Source organism: Eschrichtius robustus, chromosome 14 (assembly GCF_028021215.1).
Source record: "Eschrichtius robustus isolate mEscRob2 chromosome 14, mEscRob2.pri, whole genome shotgun sequence".
Lineage (NCBI taxonomy): Eukaryota > Metazoa > Chordata > Mammalia > Artiodactyla > Eschrichtiidae > Eschrichtius > Eschrichtius robustus.
Window position 1 is genome coordinate 52,090,219 of NC_090837.1, and position 21,141 is coordinate 52,111,359.

A 21,141-nucleotide genomic window follows, 5' to 3' on the forward strand; every position below is an offset into this window, starting at 1 on the left:
TTCTAACGGTTGTACCTATTACTTGAGAATGAATTTGTAGGACTTGAAAGAGACCCAACTTATTGCAGATGTGTGGTTTTATTTTTCTTTGTTTTCATGTGTTCCACTCCCTGGCATTAGAGTGAGAGGCTTTACTGTAGCATTCATCACACTTTGTTGTAGTTACTTGTATAACTGTCCTTTGTCTCTATTTGAATGTAAGTTTTGTGAGGATGGGGATGTCTGTCTTATTCATCGTGAGTTCTTACTTCCTAGCTGGGTGCCCAGAACATAGTAGGGGCTCATAAAACCACTGATGAATAAATGAATGAATCTGGCTAAGATGGAGACGCCCCCATTGCTCCCAGGTCCTCCCTTTTACAACTAAAATACCAACACCCTGGATGTAACAGGACAACCAATCATAGGAGGACTCTGAAAGGTGGAAAGAAGGAAGCAGACTGCCTAGAAGCCTTTGGACTTGAATGACATGGCAATGAAGCTTCAAGGAAAGCCGATTCCCTTAGCCAAAGGATCGGGAAAGGCGTTGCCTAACAGAACAGAAAATCTTTTCTGCTGTTAATAAGTGTTCTATCCTAAATAAGGTCTAATGGAAAATTTGCCACTGTCCCACCTCTCCCCCTAACCCAGGGGTTTCAGTGAGACTGAAGAGGAGGTGGTCTTCTATACAGCACCCCCATGGAAACAGGAGTGACAATTCTGCAGTTCCCTCCCCTCCTCAACCCTGTGGTGTCAGCGGGACTCAGAGGGAGCCAGTCTTCTATCCCCTGCCCAGTAGAAGCAGGTAGTGCTCCAGTTCCCCTGCTGGGGTAGTGTTGGCCTAATGGGGAACTCAGTCTATCCCCTGAAGGGGAGAAGCAAGTGGATCCCAATTCCTCCAACAGGGTAGTGTCTGTGGGGTCCTGTGGGGACCTGAGCCTTCACCCCCACCCAGAAGGAACCAGACTTAATGAGGAGTGGAGAGGGGACTAATAGCATTCTCTGTCCCCACCACCACCCTCCTTGTCCCTGATGCTGATGGGGGCACAGCAGGGAGCTGCGCCTCCATCCCCATCTGGTATAAACAAGGTAGAATGATGTGGTTGGAGGTGGGACTAGTCTGCACTCTGTTCTCCCCAAGCCAGAATTAGTGGGGACTGGTGGGAAGCTGAGCCTTCACCTCACTTCGGAGCAATGAGCCAATGTGAGTTAGTGGTCCACCTCCACTGGGAAGATGCTGGTGGGGTCAAGGGGGTGCTGAACCTCCACCCTACCCATCTGCAGTGAAGGAGTGTGAGTCAGCCCTCTTCCTGGGTGGTGACAGTGGGACCCAGCAAGGAGCTGAACATCTACCTGCACCAAGCCCTGTATGCTACACCCCAAAAGGGTGACTACCTGCTAAAAGAGAAGATTAAATATTATCCAGAGTCTGTCAGATGATACCAAAAATATCCAGGATACAATTAAAAATCACTCATCATATCAAGAAGTAGGGCAATCACATCTTGAATGGGAAAAGACCATCCACAGATGCCAACACTGAGATGAATCAGATGCTGGAATTATCTGTCAAAAATTTTAAAGCAGTCATCATAATAATGCTTCAGTGGACAGTTACAAACACTCAGGGCTCAGGAAATACATGAAAAAAAATCTTAACAAAGAAATAGGAGATATTAAAAAAGGACCCAAGGGAAATTATAGAACTGGAAAATGCAGTAACTGAAATAAAATATTTGACATGCTTTATAGTTGATTGGAGACAACAAAGAAAATAATCAGTATACTTGAAAACAGATCAGTAGATATTATCAAATCTGAATAACAGAGAAAAAAATAGACTAAAAAAAATGAACAGAGCCTCAGGGACCCATGGGATTATATCAATAAAACTAACATTCATTGCATCCGAGTCTGAGAATAAGAGGAGAGAGAGCGCAGTATGGAAAGATATTTGAGGAAATAATGGCTGAAAATTTCCCAAGTTTGGCAAAAGGTATAAATCTACAGATTTAAGAAGCTGAGCAAATCCTAACAAGGATAAATCCAAAGAAATCTGCACCGAGACAAATGACAAACTTCTGAAAACTAAAAACCAAAAAAACATTTTTTGGAAAGAAAGAAATGACGTGGTACCTATAGAGGAACAGCAATTCAAAGGATAGCAAGTTTCTCATCTGAAACATGGAGGCCAGCAGGAAGGGGCACAGCATCTATCAAGTGCTAAAAGACTAGAACTATCAACCATGAATTACATATACAGTAAAAGTAGCCTTTAACAATGCAGGGAAAGTAAAGACATTCTCAGTTAAAGAAAAACTAGGAGAATTTGTCACTAGCAGACCTACCCTTGAAGAATGGCTAAAGGAAGTTCTCCGAACAGAAAGGAAATGATGACAGAAGAAGGCTTGGGACTCCAGAAAGAAAAGAACAACAGAATGGGTAAAAATAAGGGTAAATTAAAAAATGCTGTCTTTTTACTCGTGATCTTCTTAAATCATATTTGATGGTGGAAGCAAAAATTACATTTGATATATGGTGTTCAATATATGTAGAGGAAGTACTTAAGACAACTGTATTTTTAAAAGTGGGAGGGTAATGGGATCGAAATGGAAGTAAGGTTTCTACACTTCAAAGTAGTAAAACATCAATACCAATAGACTAAATAATTTAGTGTATATATTGTAATACCTAGAGCAACCACTAAGAAAATTACATGAAACCATGTACTCAAAAACACTCTAAATGAATCATGTTGAAATTCTAAAAAATGTTCAAGTAATCCACCCAAGACCAAGAAAGGAGAAACAGACACTGAAACAAAGAGATCAAACAAAACAAATGAAACAGCAGACTTAAGCCCTAACATATCAATTAAAAGGCAGAGATTTGCTGAGTGTATAAAAACACAACCGAACTACATGCTATCATATACAGCACTCATTTCAAACGTAATGACATGGGCAGATGGAAAGTTAAAAGTTGGGAAAAGATATCATGCCAACATTAATCAGAGAAAAGCTGGAGTGTCTATATTAATATCAGATAAAGTAGACTTCAGAGCAAACGAAATTAGTAGGGACAAAGAAGCACCCTACATAATGATTTTAAAAAGACCTAAATGAATGAAGAATGTAAACGAGAAAACCAGCATTTAAAATGTTACCTGATTATGCTCTTTTCCCTGTTGCCAAAATAAGAAACTGCCAACATTTCCCAATAAATGGAGAGAGTGAGGCAGTCTGTTCAGAGAGACTCAGCCACTTTATCTGCCGCAGCCTCCTGGCATCAAAGCAGTCTCCCTATTTACTGGACTGTCTGACCAGCTGTAGAAGTTTTTCCGTCGTGTCCTCAAATGCCACCTCCTCTCTCTTTGATGGTGGTTATCGCCTAAGTGTATTTTGTTTGTGAAACCAACCTACAAGAGGGCTTAAGAGCTCCTTGTTCTGGTGTTGGTTGCTTGGTGAGCTTAGGCCACTGTTGAGAAGAACATAGAGGACAAAGCTACACAGGAAAAAATGAAGCACCAGGGGGCCTCTGTGCTTCCCCAGTAAATACCTCCTCAAGATGAAGGCACAGCTATGTGGGAGAGACCAGTGTCCTCCCCCAGCCTGTTTGATCTGGCTCTTCTTTGGTAGAAAGAAAGCTCCTGATGTTCACGTCCATGACCTAGGTCTTCTGCCCCCTCCCCAAACAAGTATCCACACAGGCCCTAGATATCTGATGGAATTCACATCCTGAAATGCCCACTGCACAGCCCTGCTGGCCCTTAGGAAGCAAATTCAGAGGGATAACATTGGTGACCATTCATTCATTCATTCATCCTAGGTGCTGAGGATACAACAGGGAACAAAACAAACCCAAATCCCTGCTCTTGTAGAGTTTACATTTCAAGGAGGAACACAGCTTAGCAAGTAATGATAATCATTCCAGTGATGGGGCAAAGGCAACAGTAAAATCAAAAAGGGAAATGTGTGGAAGATTAGACAGTAAGAAGTGCTTGGGTAGAAAATAAAGCAGGAAAGGATGAAACTGTGGGGGAGAGGGAGGTTTGCACAATTTTAAATAAGGTGATCGGGGAAGATTTCACTGGGAAGATACTATTTGAGCAAAGACCTAAAGGAAGTTGAGAAGCAAATTGTGTGATTACCTGGGTTTGTCCCAGGAGGGGCAAAAATCCTGAGGCTGGATCACCTCACGCCTGGTGAGTTCTAGGAATGTCAAGGAGCTGCTGTAGCTGAAGAGGTTCATGTGTGTATATCTGGGGTGGTGGCAGTGGTAGAGGTGGTGGTAGGAGAGGAAAGAAAATTAAGGTGGGATCACACATGGCTTGGGAACATTGCCAGGTCATTGGCTTTTTGTCTCAGTGAAATGTGGCACTATTAGAAGACTTTAAGCAGAGAGATACGATCGGACATTGTAACACATCACATGGCTGTGGTGTTGAGAACTGACTGCAGAGGGACAAGAGTGGAAGCTGAGACCAGCTAGGGGCTCCCCTGCAATACCGCCGGCAAGAAACCATGCTGGTTTGGACCGGGATCGTGGCAGGAGTGGTGACGAGAAAAGTGGTTGGATTCCGGATGTAACATGAAGATTTAGCTAACAGGATGCCCTGCTGTGTGGGGTGAAAGAACAGCATAAAAGTCAAGGATGACTCTGAGGCTTTTGGAATTGGCAGCAAGATGGGTGAAGCAGCCGTGTCTGAGGTAGGAAATGACTGCAGGAGAAGCAGTTTCAGTGAGTGGATGGGAGTGAGGGCAGAAGGTGGTATTTAAAGCCCTGAGACTGATTGAGATGATGACTAAGAAGGTGAGTGTAGATGGAGAGAAGAGGTCCAGGGACACTTAAATGTTAAAGACGAGGAGGAACCAACCCAGGAGACTGAGAAGGAGCAGCCAAAAAGAAGGAAGCAAAGCAAGTGAGTGCAATGTCTGGGAGGCCAAGTGACAGACATAAGTCAAGGATGAGGGGGCGACAGCTGCGTCTAGTGCAACAGGAAGGTCATCGGTCACCCGGAAAGGAGCATCTTTGAAAGGGAGCAAAAACTTCACTAGACTGGGTTCAAGAGAGAATAAAGAAAGAAATTGGAGATAGCAAAACAACTCTTATAAGCAGCTTTCCTTTAAAAGAAAGGAGAAAATTTGGATTATACGTGGAGGGATAAGTGGTATCAAGTGAGGTTTTCTGTTTTTGTTTAATGGGTAAAATTATACCATGTTTACATGCCAGTAGGAAGGCCTAGAGGGGGTAGCATGGGAGAGGCGGGATGGAGAATTGCTGGAGTGGCTTCCAAATGCACGAGTGGAGCGGTTGACCCCCGCTAAGAGGACGGTTTGTCAGTGTCACAGGACAGAGGCCATGGTCAGGGTTCAGGTGCAGGTGGGTGGGTGGAGGCAGAATGGAGGCCCTGGAAGATCTCTGACTTTGTCTATTAAGTTTTTGAAACAGGAAACAGGGCCATGCTTGCAGAGAATGAGATGGGTGGGGGACGCTAGAGGAGAGTGGAGGTGTGTGAAAAGTCATCTAGGAGAGGTCATGGATGGGACCGCCAGGCAGCATCACCTGAAGACTGGTGGCCATGAACTTAAAGTGTGACCAATGGCACGGTCTGTGCATTTCTCCAGACACTTTGGCTGCCCTGGTGCAGAGGTGGAGTAGGAGGAGAAAGGGGGATAACTCTACAGCCTTTCCAACATCTGCCATGGGTGAGGGAGCATTTCCTTGCCTCCCTGTGTGTAGGGCAGAAGCCCCTTAGTGACCCTGGGTGGGTCCTGACCAGCTGTCACGGGTGGGCAGGAAAGGTGCAGAAAATTGTTCCCATGAGCCTAGGCCAGAGCCACAAGCAGTGTCATACCTACAAGAATCTTGGGTCCTAGAGTGGGTCATTGGCTCTTTGATGTAGCGTCTCTTTCTGATCAAGAGCATCTTGTCAGGCATGACCACCTTCCTCTCCAATTGCTTTATTTCTGTGCCTTCCTGAATCCCTCTGTGTGCAATGTCCACATGTTGCCTAGTTGCTTTTCTCATAGTATTGAGGCCCATGCCACGTTCTCATTTTTTTTTTCCTGTGAACTTTTCAGGTTTGTGGTCTGCGGGTGTTCAGGATGCCGGTGTAAATGAGCAGTGTGGCGACATCCTTACCAGCAAACGGTTCATGCTGGACATGCTGTATGCCCATAATAGAAAGCCCACGGATGATGAGGAGCAGGGGGAGGGCGAGACCACGAGGACCGCGCAGGGGGCGGAGGCCGTAGCCAGCCTGGCCAGCCGGATATCCACCCTGCAGGCCAACTCTCTGGCCCAGGATGAGAGCGTCAGGAGGGTGGACGTTGGCTGTCTGGACAATCGGGGCAGCGTGAAAGCCTTTGCTGAGAAATTCAACAGCGGGGACCTAGGGAGAGGGTCCATCTCCCCTGGCGCCGAGCCCGATGACAAGGTCACGGAGAAGGTGTCGGCACAGCCCAAGACAGAATCTGACTACATCTGGGACCAGCTCATGGCCAATCCGCGGGAGCTCAGAATCCAAGACATGGATTTCACTGACCTGGGGGAGGAGGACGACATCGACGTCCTGGACGTGGACCTGGGTCACAGGGAGGCCCCGGGGCCGCCTCCCCCTCCCCCGCCCACCTTTCTAGGTTTGCCGCCCCCTCCCCCTCCGCCCCTGCTGGATGGCGTGCCTCCCCCTCCAGTCCCCGGTAATTTATTGGCTCCTCCTCCAGTATTCAGTGCTCCTCAGGGCTTAGGGTGGCCCCAGGTACCCAGGGGTCAGCCAGCATTCACCAAGAAAAAGAAGACCATCCGTCTGTTCTGGAATGAAGTGCGGCCTTTTGAGTGGCCGTGTAAGAACAACGGCCGCTGCAGAGAATTCCTGTGGTCGAAACTGGAACCTATTAAGGTGGACACTTCCAAGCTGGAGCACCTGTTTGAGTCTAAATCGAAGGAACTGGCCGTCTCCAAGGTACCGCTAGCATCCAGCATGCCTCTTGATTGGCAGAGTTACTTTCAGCTGTTGGGTAGAACGGAGAGGTTTGTTGTATATAAAATGCCCTTCACGTTGCTCTTGCTATTTGCTAAAAAAGGCAGTTGGTATAAAAATCTGACCTTTTATACAGTACTCTCAGTGCCACATGCTAGGTGTGAGCTAAATGCGTAAGGGACCCTTCATTGCTAACATGGACAGCAGCTTACTAACACCAACAGGCGAAATAGCTTTCAAAGAACCCAGTAACCTCGAGGAAGAAACGAAAGGGTTACCCAGGGAATGTTAGTATGGGCCGACAGCAGATGTTGACATTCTCTAGAGGAAAGTAGGCTTGCTAATTAATCAAACGTACCGACTTCGCCCCGGGGATGTGTTTATTCACACTTAACCTTTGTTGTTTATGGTTGATAGTAGTAGTTTGAACCTCAGCTGTAACCACACAATGCTTTCACAAAGGCAGTAATCCGCGTGGCATTTCTTCAGATAATCCCCTGGCTGAGTCAGCGTGCTGCAACTATCTAGATATTTCCAAATAACCGGATAGTTAGCATCTGTAAACATTACACATGTATCTAGATTTCTTATTTTTCATAGTTGTTTGAGAACCCTGTAGGCATTGCTGCTGTGATATTTTTAACAGAGATATTCTGTCCACTTTTATAAATGGAAAGCTCTGTACATGAAGTTACTGGACATCAAAGGTAAAGTCATGGCTAATGAACACTGATGAAGAGGCTGCTGATACTGTCACAGATTTTATTTCTCATAATTCACTGCATTAATAGGGTCTCCTTTACATAGCTTAAAGAACTGGTTTTTTAAAAACCTCTTGTGATTCTGGGTATATTACAGTTTTAAAACAGGTTTAAGACTATCTTCTCAGGAACTAGGGGTAAGAGAAAACACTTTGTAAAGTATAGTTTAAACATGTAAGAACTTATTATCGTGAATTAATTCCAGCTCCATGGGTTGCTTCACTTAGCATCGTATTGGGTGAGTATAAAGATGCCTGAGTTGGGCTCCCTGACCTGCCAATCGGGCACTGAGTTTGAATCAAGAAGTATGTGCCGCAACCTCAGGACAGGAGTGTCCTTCAGACAAGGACCCGAGTGATGGAGTTAGCGCCTGTCACCACTGTGTGATGCTGAAAGGCTAGGGTGGGAGCTGTAAGCGGTCAACTTCCTGTTAAAACCTGTGCCTGGGGGTCTGGATCTACCTGCTGCTCTTCCTGAGCTGGCCTTTACCCTTGCAATGATTTCTGCCCAGTCCCAGCAAGCATGTGAATCTAAACCATTTCCAGCTGTACCCCACCCCACCCCCAAGTCAGAATTAAAGTTTTCTCCTGTTTACAAATCAAACTGCTAGAATCCAGTACAGAAAATCATGCCATCAGTCCTCTCCTCCAGCTGGAAGTAGACCCCCTCTTGTCCTCTCTAGAAAATGACACCAAGGGAAGTGACGTTGGGCACCTGCTCTCAGTGTCTCTGTGTCCTGACTTCCCAGGACTGGTCACTTGTGGTGATGAACCACCCTCATGCCCCCTTCAATTCTTACCATCAGCTCTGGCATCTGGGAGAAGACTGGCCTGGCGGGGCTGAAACAGGAGACGTGGTGGCCAGGAGTTACCCAGGTTGTGCCCTCACTCCCTTCACGCTCCAACACGCTGATCTGGTTGGCCCGTCTCCATCATCCCGCGTGGCTCCTGCACCCTCTGGGCTTTCCCTGGTTGCTCCTCAGCCTCGGAGGTTGCTGACGGAGAGCCTGGCTCTTGACTCAGGTTGGGAAGAATAAAAGAGTAACAGTTTGGCAGTGAAGGCACTTCTGACTTCATTTTTACAAAGGAAATGGCAAAGTTAAAAGCTTCCTTGAGAATACAGAAAGTGGGTTCACCTCTCCCGCCTCCTTCTCTTGGTCCCACTGTGGTTGGTGATAAGAGCCTGGTTGGTGCCCTCTCAGTAGCCCAAAGTTCCAGTCTTGCTTGAAGTAGGTGGCAACCTCTTAAAATCCTTTATTTCCCAGCTTAAGGACAAATGTTCGCCTAGTTTTTATAAAGTGAGAGCATAAGAGGAAAGTAGTATATTGAAAAATTGACCACACTGATTCCAGAATGTTCTACAATGGGACACAGGAGACCATCTTGGGAGGCTAGGAAATGTGAGTAGGGGTTAATTGATAAATGTTACAAAAGGTGAGAATGCAAACTGGAGTGTTGAACCTGTTATGTGTATGTTACCCATACAGGTACAACCAATTTTACTTCTGTTTCTAATCCTTGACTGTGATTTTCATAAAACTCAGCTGTAAACAGTCACTTCCAAATTCTGGCTCATGAGAAGTTCTTCATTAAACGCAATAGAGTGCATCAAAAATAAAACAGACTTCACAAGGCAGCACAGAGCAAAGGGAATCAGTTATAGTTTCCATCAGAAAACTTACACCAGACTAGAGTTGCAGGGCGTCGTTATGACCAACCGAGTTACCTCTAAAGATTCATGTGCCAGATCCAAGGCTGGGTGACCACTTAATGGAAATGATAAGGACAGAGAGATGTGCTTTTTGATTTCCTTTCCAAATAGTTTCTGGAACTGGATCTACTTTTATCTCTCAGCAGTAGATATATATATATTATATATGTATAATATATATATAGCTTTTTTTTGAATTTTATTTTATTTTTTATATAGCAGGTTCTTATTAGTTATCCATTTTATACATATTAGTGTATATATGTCAATCCCAATCTCCCAATTCATCCCACCACCACCACCACTACCCCCTTTACCCCCTTGGTGTCCGTATGTTCTCTATATCTGTGTCTCAATTTCTGCCCTGCAAACTGGTGCATCTGTACTATTTTTCTAGGTTCCACATATATGAGTTAATATAAGGTATTTGTTTTTCTCTTTCTGACTTACTTCACTCTGTATGATGGTCTCTAGATCCATCCACGTCTCTACAAATGACCCAATTTTGCTCCTTTTTATGGCTGAGTAGTATCCCATTGTATATATGTACCACTTCTTCTTTATCCATTCGTCTGTCGATGGGCATTTAGGTTGCTTCCATGACCTGGCTATTGTAAATAGTGCTGCAATGAACATTAGGGTGTATGTGTCTTTTTGAATTACGGTTTTCTCTGGGTATATGCCCAGTAGTGGGATTGCTGGGTCATATGGTAATTCTATTTTTAGTTTTTTAAGGAACCTCCATAGTGTTCTCCATAGTGGCTGTATCTGTTTACATTCCCACCAACAGTGCAAGAGGGTTCCCTTTTCTCCACACCCTCTCCAGCATTTGTTGTTTGTAGATTTTCTAATGATGCCCATTCTAACTGGTGTGAGGTGATACCTCATTGTAGTTTTGATTTGCATTTCTCTAATAATTAGTGATGTTGAGCAGCTTTTCATGTGCTTCTTGGTCATCTGTATCTCTTCTTTGGAGAACTGTCTATTTAGGTCTTCTGCCCATTTTTGGATTGGGTTGCTTTTTTAATATTGAGCTGCATGAGCTGTTTATGTAATTTGGAGATTAATCCTTTGTCTGTTGATTTGTTTGCAAATATTTTCTCCCATTCTGAGGGTTGCCTTTTTGTCTTGTTTGTAGCTTCCTTTGCTTTGCAAAAGCTTTTACGTTTCATTAGGTCCCATTTCTTTATTTTTGTTTTTATTTCCATTACTCGAGGAGGTGGATCAAAAAAGATCTTGCTGTGATTTATGTCAAAGAGTGTTCTGCCTATGTTTTCCTCTAAGAGTTTTATAGTGTCCAGTCTTACATTTAGGTCTCTAATCCATTTTGAGTTTATTTTTGTGTATGGTGTTAGGAAGTGTTCTAATTTCATTCTTTTACATGTAGCTGTCCAGTTTTCCCAGCACCACTTATTGAAGAGGCTGTCTTTTCTCCATTGTATATCCTTGCCTCCTTTGTCATAGATTAGTTGATCATAGGTGAGTGGGTTTATCTCTGGGTTTTCTATCCTGTTCCATTGATCTATATTTCTGCTTTTGTGCCAGTACCATATTGTCTTGATTACTGTAGCTTTGTAGTATAGTCTGAAGTCAGGGAGTCTGATTTCTGCAGCTCCATTTTTTCCCCTCAGGACTGCTTTGGCTACTTGGGGTCTTTTGTGTCTCCATACAGATTTTAAGATTTTTTGTTCTAGTTCTGTAAAAAAATGCCATTGGTAATTTGATAGGGATTGCATTGACTCTGTAGATTGCTTTGGGTAGTATAACCATTTTCACAATATTGATTCTTCCAGTCCAACAACATGGTATGTCTTTCCATCTGTTGGTATCATCTTTAATTTCTTTCATCAGTGTCTTATAGTTTTCTGCATGCAGGTCTTTTGTCTCCCTAGGTAGGTTTATTCCTAGGTATTTTATTCTTTTTGTTGCAGTGGTAAATGGGAGTATTTCCTTAATTTCTCTTTCAGATATTGCATCATTAGTGTATAGGAATGCAAGAGATTTCTGTGCATTAATTTTGTATCCTGAAGCTTTACCAAATTCATTGATTAGCTCTAGTAGTTTTCTGGTGGCATCTTTAGGATTCTCTATGTATAGTATCATGTCATCTGCAAACAGTGACAGTTTTACTTCTTGTTTTCCAGTTTGTATTCCTTTTATTTCTTTTTCTTCTCTGATTGCTGTGGCTAGGACTTCCAAAACTATGTTGAATAATAGTGGCAAGAGTGACATCTTTGTCTTGTTCCTGATCTTAGAGGAAATGCTTTCATTTTTTCAGCATTGAGAACGATGTTGGCTGTGGGTTTGTCGTATATGGCCTTTATTATGTTGAGGTAGTTTCCCTCTATGCCCACTTTATGGAGAGTTTTTATCATAAATGGGTGTTGAATTTTGTCAAAAGCTTTTTCTGCATCTATTGAGATGATCATGTGGTTTTTAGTCTTCAATTTGTTAATATGGTGTATCACATTGATTGATTTGCATATATTGAAGAATCCTTGCATCCCTGGGATAAATCCCACTTGATCGTGGTGTATGATCCTTTTAATGTGTTGTTGGATTCTGTTTGCTAGTATTTTGTTGAGGATTTTTGCATCTATATTCATCAGTGATATTGATCTGTAATTTTCTTTTTTTGTAGTATCTTTGTCTGGTTTCGGTATCAGGGAGATGGTGGCCTCATAGAATGAGTTTTGGAGTGTTCCTTCCTCTGCAATTTTTTGGAAGAGTTTGAGAAGGGTGGGTGTTAACTCTTCTCTAAATGTTTCTTAGAATTCATCTGTGAAGCCATCTGGTCCTGGACTTTTATTTGTTGGAAGATTTTTAATCACAGTTTCAATTTCATTACTTGTGATGGGTCTGTTCATATTTTCTATTTCATCCTGGTTCAGTCTTGGAAGGTTATACCTTTCTAAGAATTTGTCCATTCCTTCCAGGTTGTCCATTTTATTGGCATAGAGTTGCATGTAGTAGTCTCTTTGGATGATTTGTATTTCTGCGGTGTCTGTTGTAACTTCTGCTTTTTCATTTCTAATTTTATTGATTTGAATCCTCTCCCTCTTTTTCTTGATGAGTGTGGCTAATGGCTTATCAATTTTGTTTATCTTCTCAAAGAACCAGCTTTTAGTTTTATTGATGTTTGCTATTGTTTTCTTTGTTTCTATTTCATTTGTTTCTGCTCTGATCTTTATGATTTCTTTCCTTCTATTAACTTTGGGTTTTGTTTGTTCTTCTTTCTCTAGTTCCATTAGGCATAAGGTTAGATTGTTTATTTCAGATTTTTCGTCTTTCTGAAGGTAGGCTTGTATTGCTATAAACTTCCCTCTTAGAACTGGTTTTGTTGCATCCCATAGGTTTTGGATTGTCGTGTTTTCATTGTCATTTGTCTCTAGGTATTTTTTTATTTTCTCTTTGATTTCTCCAGTGATCTCTTTGTTATTTAGTAATGTATTGTTTAGCCTCCATGTGTTTGTGTTTTTTACGTTTCTTTCCCTGTAATTCATTTCTAATCTCATAGCGTTGTGGTCAGAATAGATGCTTGATATGATTTTAATTTTCTTAAATTTACTGAGGCTTGATTTGTGACCCAAGATGTGATCTATCCTGGAGAATGTTCCCTGCGCACTTGAAAAGAAAGTGTAATCTGCTGTTTTCGGATGGAATGTCCTATAAATATCAATTAAATATCTCTGGTCTATTGTGTCATTTAAAGCTTGTGTTTCCTTATTACTTTTCTGTTGTATGATCTGTCCATTGGTGTAACTGAGGCCTTAAAGTCCCCCACTATTACTGTGTTACTGTCGATTTCCTCTTTTATAGCTGTTAGCAGTTGCCTTATGTATTGAGGTGCTCCTATGTTGGGTGCGTATATATTTATAATTGTTATATCTTATTTTTGGATTGATCCCTTGCTCATTATGTAGTGTCCTTCCTTATCTCTTGTAACATTCTTTATTTTAAAGTCTATTTTATCTGCTATGAGTATTGCTACTCCAGCTTTCTTTTGATTTCCATTTGCGTGGAATATCTTTTTCCAGCCCCTCACTTTCAGTCTGTATGTGTCCCTAGGTCTGAAGTGGGTCTCTTGTAGACAGCATATATATGGGTCTTGTTTTTGTATCCATTCAGCGAGCCTGTGTCTTTTGGTTGGAGCATTTAATCCATTCACGTTTAAGTTAATTATTGATATGTGTGTTCCTATGACCATTTTCTTAATTGTTATTGGTTTGTTTTTGTAGGTCCTTTCCTTCTTTTGTGTTTCCCACTTAGAGAAGTTCCTTTAGCATTTGTTGTAGAGCTGGTTTGGTGGTGCTGAATTCTCTTAGCTTTTGCTTGTCTGTAAAGCTTTTGATTTCTCCATCAAATCTGAATGAGATCCTTGCCAGGTAGAGTAATCTTGGCTGTAGGTTCTTCCCTTTCATCACTTTAAATATGTCATGCCACTCCCTTCTGGCTTGTAGAGTTTCTGCTGAGAAATCAGCTGTTAACCATATGGGAGTTCTCTTGTATGTTATTTGTCGTTTTTCCCTTGCTGCTTTCAGTAATTTTTCTTTGTCTTTATAATTTTGTCAATTTGATTACTATGTGTCTCGGCGTGTTTCTCCTTGGGTTTATCCTGTATGGGACTCTCTGTGCTTCCTGGACTTGGGTGGCTATTTCCTTTCCCATGTTAGGGAAGTTTTTGACTATAATCTCTTCAAATATTTTCTCAGGTCGTTTCTCTCTCTCTTCTCATTCTGGAACCCCTATAATGTGAATGTTGTTGCATTTAATGTTGTCCCAGAGGTCTCTTAGACTCTCTTCGTTTCTTTGCATTCTTTTTACTTTATTCTGTTCCACAGCAGTGAATTCCACCATTCTGTCTTCCAGGTCACTTATCCGTTCTTCTGCCTCAATTATTCTGCTATTGATTCTTTCTAGTGTATTTTTCATTTCAGTTATTGTATTGTTCATCTCTGTTTGTTTATTCTTTAATTCTTCTAGGTCTTTTTTTAAACATTTCTTACATATTCTTAATCTTTGCCTCCATTCTTTTTCCTAGGTCCTGGATCATCTTCAGTATCATTATTCTGAATTCTTTTTCTGGAAGGTTGCCTATCTCCACTTCATTTAGTTGTTTTCCTGGGGTTTTATCTTGTTCCTTGATCTGGTACATAGCCTTCTGTCTTTTCATCTTGTTTATCTTTCTGTGAATGTGGTTTTTGTTCCACAGGCTGCAGGATTGTAGTTCTTCTTGCTTCTGCTGTCTGCCCTCTGGTGGATGAGGCTATCTAAGAGGCTAGTGCAAGTTTCCTGATGGGAGGGAATGGTGGTGGGTAGAGCTGGGTGTTGCTCTGGTGGGCAGAGCTCAGTAAAACTTTAATCCGCTTGTCTGCTCATGGGTGGGGCTGCCTTCCCTCCCTGTTGGTTGTTTGGCCTGAGGTGACCCAACACTGGAGGTCTACCTGGGCTCTTTGGTGGGGTGGCAGACTCTGGGAGGGCTCACGCCAAGGAGTACTTCCCACAACTTCTGCTGCCAGTGTCCTTTTCCTCACAGTGAGCCACAGCGCCCCCCCCACCCCCGCGTCTGCAGGAGACCCTCCACCACTAGCAGGTAGGTCTGGTTCAGTCTCCTATGGGGGTCACTGCTCCTTCCCCTGGGTGCCGTTGCACACACTGCTTTGTGTGTTCCCTCCAAGAGTGGAGTCTCTGTTTCCCCCAGTCCTGTCGAAGTCCTGTAATCAAATCCCTCTAGCCTTCAAAGTCTGATTCTCTAGGAATTCCTCCTCCTGTTGCCGGACCCCCTGGTTGGGAAGCCTGACGTGGGACTGAGAACCTTCACTCCAGTGGGTGGACTTCTGTTGTAGAAGTGTTTTCCGGTTTGTGAGTCACCCACCCAGCAGTTATGGGATTTGATTTTATTGTGATTGCGCCCCTCCTACTATCTCATTGTGGCTTCTCCTTTGTCTTTGCATGTGGGGTACCTTTTTTGGTGAGTTCCAGTGTCTTCCTGTCCATGATTTTTCAGCAGTTAGTTGTGATTCTGGTGTTCTCACAAGAGGGAGTGAGAGCACGTCCTTGTACTCCACCATCCTGAACCAATCTCTCTATATAGCTTTTTAGTAAGATGATTTTAATTATATTTTGAGGAAAAAGACAGAAATCCTGCACTAAATTTCATCATGTTGTGTTTCTTCTACTGGTCTAAGATGTGGAGAATGGCATAAGAGGTGCTTAAAATGACTCCAGAGTAGGATGTCAGGGCAAAAAGCCCCTGGGGGGTGGGGAGGTACCCTCCATGGACTTGACATCACCCTGAGGTGCCCCAGGAAGTGGCCTTCCACCCCTGTGCCTAATCCAGGGCAGCCAATTCCCTCTTGACCCCAAAGGGCAGCTTTTATACTCCCACATCCAGAGAGACCACAAAAGGTATGGAGTGGAAGAGGGGCACAGAAGGAAGAAGGGATCTGATTTCCCCTTTGGGGACTCATTGCTATCTTACTCACCTGGGTTCATTGCTTTATTAAGGGGAGGGGGCTCCGGAATGGATTTGGAGAAATTTGTTCAACTTTATTTACCTTGTAGTTTCGAAATATATCAGAAACTATTAGCAGTGACTCTTTAAGAAAATTCAGAGATGATGATTTATTGGTCTGAGGTAAGCCCTGGCCTGGGTTATTTTGAAAATCTCCCCAGGGTCCTCAGCCAAAGTTGGGAACCATTGATTTAAAGTGAAAAATGAGGCACCATTGAGGGGGGCATTGTTCCCACCATCACTTTCCACATTGACTCCTTCACTGGCCCCCCACGTCCACCTCCATTTTATTCTCCTGAGAAGAGAGGAAAATCTTCCTACCTTATATTCAAGTTCAGGTCATAAGGAAGTATGTTATTTTATTGAACAGCACCCTCAAAAAACCTGAATTCTCCCTGGAAATTCCAAACCCAACTTAGGGGCTTATCTGGGGGTGATCACACACCCTAGTGTATCCAGGATGATCCTGGTGTGAGTGGAGGTCCCAGCATAATTATTAAGGGTACTCCCTTCCCCTCTCAAAAGTCTCCTGGTTAGGGTACTAGATAAACTACATTAACATTGGAAATGTAACTGTTTTACAGTTGGCCTCTTCTGTAAACGACTCTAAGAACAAATACGGGAAATTAAAATTAAACTTACCAATAAGCAAGTCTATTCTGGCCAGGTCCTCAGAAACTCTATTCCTAACTAAAGGTTTTTCAGCTTTTATTTAGGTTTCTTTGGCTTTTGGATGTGGGGTATGTTTGGCTTTTGGACGTTGTTGTTGTCTTTTGCCTTAATGCTCTCCCATGTATATGGCCTTCTCCCTCGTTACAGGACTTAGGAAAATTCCATAGCAGTCACATCTTTATGACATCTGTATCGTGGCATCACTGTCATTGTCACTTTCTCAGTGGACAGTTTTGAAAATATCCTGTGGCGTCACTCTTTTGGCAGTTAGCGGGGAACGAGGAGGAATGATTTACCATTTCTAGAACTCATGCCTTGCTGAGCCAGCCCCAGGGTCTGTGACAGTGATGCTGACAAGCGTTTTGAGAGGTCAGTCGCCTTTCATGGAAATGCTCTCAAACTTAGCCGTTTTCTCCAAGACTCTGAGTCCTCTTAATAAATCATGTCCTTAGCCCAGTTTCTATTTTCAGTCACAGCACCCTCTGGGATGACAAGTTCTGTGTGCTGAATAACCACTTTTTAAAAACTGCATCCTTTGTGTCTAGTAAAATTACTCTTAAAAAATTCAAAGCAGTGATTCTCCATGTCAACATTTCAGAAAACTTTGGAAGGCAAAGCCCTATCCACCTGCCCAGACTGTGAGCCTCCACAGTCTTTGCTCGTGCTCCCCTCCCTACTCTGCTCATTTTGTCCTCTCCTCCCATGTGGAATTTTATGCCTTCACGGTGGCCCTTCTCTGGACCTTGGCCGTCTTTATCATGGTGTGCCACGGCTCATTTACTAGATCTACTTCCCACACCAGGCACTGTCCATGTGCCTGGGGGTCTGCACAGACTCTAATGAGCATCCATAAGCTCTTTTCATTCATTCAGGAAGCCCCAGGCAAGTTGCCCATGTCCCCTGGAAGCAGCTCTGCAGGCTAAATTGAGTATCAAGTCCCTGCACTGTCTCCTGCAACTATCACTATTCAGGGTGGGGACACTGGTCTGATCTGACACTCCTGTTTATGTAGGTGCCTTTGATCAGCAAGCGTGGTAGATGCATTAGTTATGAAAAATACACATTGGTAAACCATATATTTTTAAATACAATGTTATTAGGTTAAAATGATAAAAAAAAGGAGTCATTGGTAGTGAAAAAAGCTAAGAGCTAATTCTTAGAAAGCACTATTTTCCAGGTATTGTCCTGAATACTTTACATGTATCAATACCAGTAATACTCTTCTAATAGTCCCAGCAGACACTTCTGTTGTGCTTACCAGGGGCCAAGCCTTGTTCTCATTGATTTACATCCATTGTCTCCTTTCATCCTCACAACAAACCCTGTGAGATCGGGTCCCAGAGAGGACACGAGACACAGAGAGATTCAGTGACTTGGCAAGGTCTCCAGGCTGTGAATGGGTCAGACCCCAGCTGACCCACCTGGGTGACTTGATGCTCTGGATATTTGCAGTTACCCTTCAGGGCTCCTGAATCTGTTTGTGTCATCCTTGGATTCCGTTTTGTTTCAGCTACTTTCAAGCTCATGCTCTGAACACTTCCTCGTGCTCTTCCCTTGGGGATTTTTAAATCTTGTCATTTTTTTTTTTAAAAAAACCTCTCTCTTTCTCCTCAATGATCTGTATGGTTTGCTACTGAAATTTTAAATTTCATTTGGTCTGGACTCTACCTCTAACTGTGTGACCTTGAGCAAGTCGGTCAACCTCTCTGAGCCTGTTTTTGATTATGGGGGGGAAAAAAGAAAGAAACCAGGCCTGATCCTGTGTGCCTGACCTCCCAGGGTTGTTCGGTAGACCCAGTGCAACAGGGGAGAATGTGCTTTTGTGCTGTGTTAACAGGTCAGTAATTTTTTATGCTATTGATTGTCTTAGCCTTTGTCTCACGTGACTTTCCCGAGATTCCAATGTGAGATTTTAAATTAGCCTCTAAGCTTAATGACTACTATTTAGCATTAAAATTTTCCTTTCCGCTTTTTCCTAACTGCTGCCTGAATATTCACCCTTCTCTTTTCCAAACTAAATGATTATGAGGGGGAGTAATGGTCTTGTCCTCAGGATATTGAATGCTATCAGGTTGTGGTCACTCTTACATGGCGGTCACCCACCCCATAACCATTCAGAATCAAGTTGGTCTCTTTACTTGCAGATTCTAAAAGACTTGTTCTTGGAGGTAATACTTTGTTCCATCCAAAAACCTGACTTGCATGTCTCCTCCCTGCGAGGCCTGTGGTCATCCATCTCTGTATCAGGATTCGCGTTGCCCCACAGTCCCCCTGAGAAGACCTGAATAGGTGGTTTAACCGTTCTAAAAAATATTCCTGTCGTATGTGACTTTCTGCCCCTTGGAGTGGCTGAGTTTGCAGGGCCCAACCTCTTGGAGCTGGTTGGTTCTAGAGAGACGGCCCCCACCCAGGGAGCGGACCACCAGGTGAATCTAGGGCTACAGGGGAAAGTCACAGCCCTTACCCCTAAGCCTTGGTAGTTAGCACTCACTGCTTAAATTGAGTACCTCCTTTATGCTTCTTAGAAATTCTGTAAGTCTTGTGGTCTTGGGCACCGCCTGTTTGAAGCTTCCTCCTGGAGGGGCTCACTTCTGCCTCCTGGAACTGGACCCTCAGCCCTCTTGGACAGCTTGGGAGAGAGGAGCTGAACTGCCTTGGTGACTTCCTTCCTGCCCCTTCTCTCTAAGAGGTCTCTGCTGGCCTTGACAGCATCTCTTGCCATAGAGGGTAACCTCAGTCTCTCACCCTTTTGGCTGTTACACCCTCTCCCCACTCCCTGCAATCTTCTTGGCCAAGTCAAAAACAAACAGAAGCCCTCCATTCCACGCAAGCCTGAAGCATTTCTCCAGAGACAGTATTTCTGGAAGGGCAACTGTTGGCAGGTTGGAGGCTCCCTGATAGTTGTTGTTTTGAAGGAGGTTCTGGGTGTCGCTGCCTCGTTCGGTCAGAAGTTCAGCTTCACCAGGCTTTCTGGAAGCAAATCAGAGCCTGGCCTCTTCCTAGAGTGCCCCCTGCCCCTTCAAGAAGTAAGTTCCTCTTTTACCTTGAGAACTTCTGGATGTACTTGGGGAAATTACATGTTCAAAGACATCCCCACCCTGGTTCCCCCCACTCTGCTCACTTCCACTCTGTTGCTGGGGCAACTCTCTTGCCCCAGAGACAGTTGTTCCCATTTTCACTTCCAGCAGCCCCCTAGTCCAGCATCCTGTGCCTGAAGCCCCACCCACAGGAGCCTCCCTCAGCATCCTTTCCGCCCTGTGAGTTCTTGAGACCTGAGGGCAGAGGTTTGGCTGATTGACCTTTTATCAAAGAATTGAGGCAGAAACGCTTATTTCCTGTGGTCCCAGGACTGACCATTGCTGCCGGTGGCATCGTGGCCCCCCACGTTTTTGTTGGTCTCCATGGAAAATGTCCCCATTCAAGGCGTAGGCACCTAACAGGCACTCAGGAAATGTTCGTTTAAGGAAGTGAGATCTATATCAAAGAAAGGCAAAAAATAAATAAATGTGGGAAGATACCCTGCCAACCAGAAGGAGACAGTTGAAGGACTGAGCTTGCTTCTCAGCCTCTTTTCCTGCTCAGGGTTTGCTGTCGTGGACCATCACTGATAACATCTTGAGAAACCAATCAGCAGAGGGGTCTCATGGGGTGTGGCATACTCCAACCATGATGACCCTTGGCCACTCCCACATAGCCTGTGTTCTTGCTTTCTGCTGGCTTTTTTTTTAAAGAAGGAAGATGTCAGTCAATCCAGTCTGTCGTGATGTTTACCTACCATGTTGAGTTTTTTGACTTAAAGTTACTTTCTTCGGTTCCATATTAGAACTGGGCTTTCATAATGGATTGTGACTCACTGATCTTGAGCTCTTGTTGGAATGCCCTGGATCACTGTATGAGAGAGCTTTTGCTGTACTTTCATTCTAATCTGTTCTATCATTGTAGCTGTTTAGTGCCAGTGCTACACATTAATTATATCAGTTTTATAATAAGTTTTTAGAGCTAATTGGGTAGATATTATATATATTTCTGCTTATGGATTTTTTACACATAAATTCTTTCACAGTAACTCTAGAATATTTTTTAATTCCAAAAAAATCTTGTCGGAATTTGATTAGAATCATTTAAAATATATATATTATTTATATATAAATTCTATGATGAGAGATAATGAACATCCTTACAACACTGAGGCCTCCTATCCAGGAACATGATGTTTCTCATTTATGCACATCTTCTTTTGCTCTCAAGAAAATTTTGTCAGTTCCTTCAAGTAGGGCCTGTATTGATATTTCAGGAGGTTTGGGCGTTTTGTTTCCTTGTTTGTGTGTTGTGTTGGGGGATGGGTCTGGGCTCAAGTAAAATGCAAAACAACTTTCTCATCTCCTGCCTAGAAGTATCACCTCCTGTCATCCTCCCAACCCTGTTCCACCTTTGCCCCATCACATCTTAACCCTTCCTTTCCAGATGCCTTTAGAGGGTCATTTAACATTTCCTAACCTCCTTTGCAAGGAACACTCTGTCTT

General features: G+C 43.4%; 1 protein-coding gene across 5 annotated transcripts in view; it reads left to right on the plus strand.

Moving 5' to 3' along the window:
• Positions 1–21,141, plus strand: part of FHOD3 (formin homology 2 domain containing 3) — a 491,850-nt gene that overhangs the window by 411,460 nt on the left and 59,249 nt on the right. For all 5 annotated transcript variants that reach the window (XM_068562567.1, XM_068562563.1, XM_068562564.1 and 2 more), the window contains one exon: positions 6,063–6,943. In XM_068562567.1, the coding sequence (XP_068418668.1) occupies positions 6,063–6,943 (881 nt within the window). The remainder of the gene's footprint in view (positions 1–6,062; positions 6,944–21,141) is intronic.